The 6,000-nt window shown below is 52.8% G+C and overlaps 1 protein-coding gene across 1 annotated transcript in view; it reads right to left on the bottom strand.

Annotated features, from left to right (window-relative positions):
* Nucleotides 1–6,000, bottom strand: part of cdk14 (cyclin dependent kinase 14) — a 96,706-nt gene that overhangs the window by 40,944 nt on the left and 49,762 nt on the right. Inside the window, exon 9 of the mRNA XM_060064751.1 lies at nt 419–632. Within this exon, the coding sequence (XP_059920734.1) occupies nt 419–632 (214 nt within the window). The remainder of the gene's footprint in view (nt 1–418; nt 633–6,000) is intronic.

Here is a 6,000-nt window from a genome sequence, read left to right as displayed (position 1 = left end):
AAGACAACGGCCCTGGACACATTAACCCCGCTGTTGATCAGTGATGTCATCGTATAAGCTCTGTTGGTGACTGGGGAGGAGGAGGAGGAGACTGAGGCATATGAGCAAGAGGAGGAGACTGAGGAATATGAGCAGGATAAGGAGGAGACTGAGGAATATGAGCAGGATAAGGAGGAGACTGAGGAATATGAGCAGGAGGAGGAGACTGAGGAATATGAGCAGGATAAGGAGGAGGAGGAGGAGGAGGATGAGGAGACTGAGGAATAAGAGCAGGAGGAGCAGGTGGAGGATAAGGGGGAGTAGGTAGACGCAGTGCAGAGCCATTAATAGTTGAACATCGCCTGCAGCCTGGAGCAAACACCGATCGCAGGACAAGGCTGCAGATGTATGCTTTAGTCCTGCATGAGCAGCACTATGCTATTGTAGCTGGAGGGGCAGTGGGTCGAAGGGACAGAGGTGTGTGTGTGTGTGTGTGCGTGTGCGCGAGTGTTCTCGGGAGGGGCATACCCACCACATGTCGAGGCAGGTGGAGTAGTCGGTGGAGCCCAGGAGGACATCTGGGGGTCGGTACCACAGGGTCACCACCTCGTTGGAGTACGTGTGGCTTGGGACGGACTTGGCCCTGGCCAGACCTGGACACACACACACACATACGCACGCGCACACGCACACACACAGACGCACATAAGCACACACACACAAGGGAGAAAGCCTTATGTTAGCAATCGTTATCATTGAGTGACCTTCAGCGGTGCTCGCAGCGAGTGTAATGCACCATGGGAAAACAAGGTGAACAGCTTACCTGACTGACAAGGCTTTATATGGAGCATTGTGTTGTTTTTTATACCGACCTCCACATACATGTACACATAGGAGTATAAAATTACCCCCTGATTAATGTGATGTGCCATGTGGTTTTTACTTTATTACCAAAGGAATATCAACTCATCAGAAGGATGTGGTGTGTCTAGAGGACTTTTGGCAGACCTTTGTGCTAGAAAGAAAGAGCGAGAGAGAGAGAGAGATGAAGAGAGAGCGAGAGACAGACAGCCTATGAAGGTTGGGGGGCGGGTCAAAGTGCAACAGTAGCTCCTTAATGAGCCCGGTGCCATTAGCTCTCCGGCTCCTCCCAGGTGGTAGTTTGGTTTAATTAAAGTGTTTAAGTGTGGTTAAAAATGTACTTCCCGCCCCTGGTGTCAGTCCTGTGTGTGTGTGCGTGTGCGTGCATCTTTGTGTGCGAGTGCGTGTGGGCCACGGGGACCAGATCAACGGCTAGGGGATAGAGGGAAGTGAATCAGCACACCCCACAGGAGAAAGGACTCGTGTTGTGACGGGGGCCCTCCTGGGGCTGCTTCTCTGCAGCCTCCGAGACCAAAGGCTGTCAGTTCCACACGCAACTAATCTGTCCTGTAAATAAGTAGCTAGCAGCTAGCTATTAGTGGCTGTTCGCAACAGAGCACACACACAAACGCACACACACTGAGCCCACTCACACGGAAAGGCTATCATTTTCCCAGTGGGTAACACGTGGGTCGTGTCGTGTTGTGTTATCTCTTATATGTGTGCGTTCGTGTATGTGTGTTGGTGTGTGTGAGTCTGGTGGCATTTGTCATTTGTGTTGAAAGTGTGGGAGCTGTGATATGCGTGTCCATGTTTGCTCCGATCTATGCATGACAAATGTTTTCGAACAGGATTTTGTGTGTGTGTGTGCGACGCCAATGTGTGTGTGTAGGTGTGTGTGTGTTTGTGTGTGTAGGTGTGTAGCAGAGGAGGGTGAGACAACTGGACTAGCTAGCTGAGGGGAGAAAATAGAAGATGAGGGGAAGACACCTGTTCGAGCTAGCTTGCGGGAACAATAGAAGAGTAGGGTGAGATACCTGGACTAGCTAGCTACAGTCCAGCATTGGAAATCGTCCTTTATATTCTCCATCGCTGCTACAACTTGGAGTTTCACCCTCTCTAAAAATGTCATTACAGGTGACTAGTTACCAGTGACATTTTACCTTGGAAAAACCCCAAGAGGCGAACTACGATGGGTATGTCTGCGTGTGTGTGTCTGTGCGTGTGCGTGTGCGTGTGCGTGTGTGTGTGTGTGTGCGCGAATGAGTGTGGCGAGGATATGGGGTTATTTTGTACAAGCCGATCACCCAAGGCTTCCCCCTTCACCTCCGTGCACACAAAGACACACAAACTAGCACATCTTCACACACAGACACACACACGCACAACACACAACAATCCTCAGCCTCCACGTTCCCTGAGCTCAAAGCGTAACCTATCAGTAACCCTAGCTATGCTGCCCAGGTGGCTACTGGGAAGAAGAAGGTCACCCATGAATTATACATCCGTGTGTGTGTGTCCTCGCGGCAGCACTCGAGGCAGGGGCTCAAAGTGTGGGGTCGCGATGTTAGCGCGAGAGATACTAATGAAAAACACACCTCGCAAGGAAGCAGAAAGGAGGGAGCAGCGGATGAATTGGTTTATCTCCTCGGGGACAAACAGCCTGGTGATCGTTTGAAGTTGTTGTTTTTTGTCTTCTTTAGGCGGCCAACGCGGGGTTACACAAATTATGGTCCACATCCAAACAGCAGTAAGGAGCAGTCCCAGCCCTCTGGGGCCGCTCGCATCAACAGGACAAACCGACGCTTGATAAACGGCCATTTGTCTTTGTTCTCCTCAACGACAACAACAGCAGAAAAAGGAGAAAAACAGATATAATTTGTCACAGGGGTAGAAAATAGTCGGCCGGGAGAAAATGAAACGTGGCGTTCGATTCGTCCCTCGTGAAGCTGGCAGAATATCGGAATATCAATAATGAGGCTCGAAGAACTGAATAAAATAATAACTCCACCATCATTGATCTTAAGATATTCGAGAGAGAGACACACACACACACAACCACCTCCGTATTCCAACTTTATGGTGCGCGCGTCCCAATGAATAATTGTGTGTGCCTGGCAGATCATTTATTGTGCGACATGACACAGTAATAACGTGTGAACACCGGGCCTCTGGCCTTACACTGCATACCCCCCCCCCCGCCCCGCCCCCCCCCCCCCCCCCATCTTATTTATGCAAACAACCCTCTCCACTCCCATCAGGATGCTAACAACGGACGATTCCTCTCGCTAAGCTCGGCACGGTGTCAGTGGGAGTCCTTCATTATGCCGAGCTGTGCGCTGGGTGTGCTGGTGACTTAGCGTGCGCACGCCCCGCGCACCCCGAAGAGCCTTATTAGTGTACAACCAGCCGCGGCGGGAGGCTGTCCTGGCATTCAGGGAGGGCGGCTCTCCGCTCGGCTGCCCCCCGGCCACTGATGACATCCGAAGTGTGACACAGGGAACGACCGTAAGAACGGGTCAGGGAAGGCGTCGCCGTGGAAACGCCTCCTGTCGGGGAGCGGGCCGCTCATTTGGACCGACCGGGAGTGCCTGGGTTGTTGTCCCCCGCCGCCGCACATCCAAATGTGCATCCATGTGGAACCAAAGTGGACCCGCTAATCAGAGTGCTCCTGCTTTGCCGGCTGCATTACGCCGGACCGAGCCTAATGCAAAGTGTGCGTCGCATTTTACCATGAATACAGAGTATATGCATAATGCCAGGCGGTGTGCACATCAAAACCAATTTCCATATGGGCCACAATCTGCTAACACGCATGAATCTCTGATTCCTCCAATCATGCATGTGACTCTAGATATGGATTTCCTTGCATTTTCCGGCACTTTCAAACGGTGTGTGTTTCGATGTGTGTGTGCTTCGGTCTGTGTGAGTTTCAATGTGTGTGTGTGTGTTGTTGAGATCACTGTTTGTACACATTGTATATTCCCTATTGATTGTTGCCTGCGTACCCATCTACGGACAAGTGGCTGTGTGTATGTGTGCGTGTGAATGCATGCGTGTGTTCGTGTGCAGGCACATTACAGGTTCCATGAAGCGTGTGTGTGTATGCGTACGTGTGTGTGCTCTTGCACCACCTGCTGTTGTCCCAGCTCATTCCCCACCACAAAGTGGACGGTAATGAGGTTTGCATTAGAGCCTGTTGAGCCCGCCATGCTGTGGGCTGCTGCTCCACACACACACACACACACACACACACACACACACACACACACACACACACACACACACACACACACACACACACACACACACACACACAAACACACACACACACACAGGTGTGTGGGGTAGGGTGGGCTGGTAGATAGGGGGGCAGGGTGTGTGAATGAGCGTGCGGGGTAGGGGTTTGCGGTTGGAGGGAAGAGTGTGTGTGTGTGTGTGTGTGTGTGTGTGTGTGTGTGTGTGTGTGTGTGTGTGTGTGTGTGTGTGTGTGTGTGTGTGTGTGTGTGTGTGTGTGTGTGTGTGTGTGTGTGTGTGTGTGTCTGGGGTGCGGGTCAGGGTGTGTGTGTGTATGTGAGGGGGGGGAGGGTTTGTGTATGTGAGGGGGGGGCAGGGTATGTTTGTGTGTGTGTGTGTTGGGTGGTGGGCAGGTGTGTGTATGAGAGTGTAAATCGGCATACAGGGGAGAGGAGCGGGAACGGCGCCCGGATGCTCAGCCCGACACGGAGCGGATTCCAGCCTGCGGCACGGAGCGGATTCCTCCAGCTCCTCTGTCGCATCGCTCCTCACTCCTCCCGCCTCACTCCTCCCGCCTCACTCCTCCCGCCTCATTATCCCAAGCAGCTGTTTCCTCCCAGCGTGGAGAAGTCAACTCTTTCAAGTTCCCTTCCCAGTAAACATATTTGTGTACACGCCGCTGTGCCCGACACAGAAAGTCGCACACACAAAGCGCACACACACACACACACACACACACACACACACACACACACACACACACACACACACACACACACACACACACACACACACACACACACACACACACACACACACACACACACGCCGGCGTTATGGTATAGTTAACAAAGGTAAACTTTCCAAGCTTCACATTTTAATTATGCCTAGGGTGTGTGTGTGTGTGTGTGTGTGTGTGTGTGTGTGTGTCTGTGATCACACGCGACTGAATGACGGGACAGGAGCAGGCGTGTGGTGCGCTGCTGGTACAGATCCAATGGAGGCTTCTCGTTTTCGTTTGTACGTTCCTTTTGTTAACAATCCTTGTCGAGGGGGACAGGGGAATTGGATCCATGCATTTTATTTACAATTCTCCCTTTAGTTCCTCTAACCCTTAACCCTTCCTCTAACCGTGGATTTTTCTTCTGTTCTTCGATTTCCTCTTTCTTCGTTCTTTTGTTTGCACTTTGCAGTAAAACCTGGTCCGCCGGTTTGGTGATTTAAGCGCGTCGTCCGAGTCGTCGGAGCGGGTGACCACGGAGGGGAAGCGGGTGCGGGAAGGAATGGCGGAAAAAAAGCTAAACGGCTTTCCCAGCGTAGCGAGCGGGGGGGGGGGGGAGACAATTAGTGATCTGCTAGTGCTGGCCCCCGTGCCCTGCTCCGGAACACTGGCTGATGAACAACTCACTTAGTGGTTGGAGTGAGAGATCTCCACAGCTGATGGGCTGCATACCGCACACACCAGCGGGCCGGATGACAGGCATGTGTACTCTCGAAGCACGTACGCACACTCACTCACTGACTGACATGAGGACACGCACACACACACACACACACAAGCCCCGAGCCGAGGGGGCCGACGGGTGCGCACTCAGGAGCTGCCAACGAATTGACACGCTGAAGGGTCCGACCGCGGTCGCCTGATGACAAAGCCCTAATTAAAAGCGACAAACGTAAATAAAACATCGTAATGAAACGAATGAAAACACGGCGAATGCGACACGCATGGCAGCGCTCCACAGGCTACTCTGTACTACAGACGACCCCCCCCCCCCCCCCCCACCCGCCCGCACTCAGAGACCCTCAGGGGGTTGACGAGTCAGTGTGATGGGGGGGAGGGGGGAGGGGGTGGTTAGGGATGGTTGAGAGACGGGGTTCAGAGTCTGTTCTGGGAACTAAAAGGCGGTGCCATATGCTGCTGGG

The sequence above is a fragment of the Gadus macrocephalus genome, chromosome 11 (genome assembly GCF_031168955.1).
Source record: "Gadus macrocephalus chromosome 11, ASM3116895v1".
NCBI lineage: Eukaryota > Metazoa > Chordata > Actinopteri > Gadiformes > Gadidae > Gadus > Gadus macrocephalus.
This window is presented reverse-complemented; position numbering and strand designations above follow the sequence as displayed.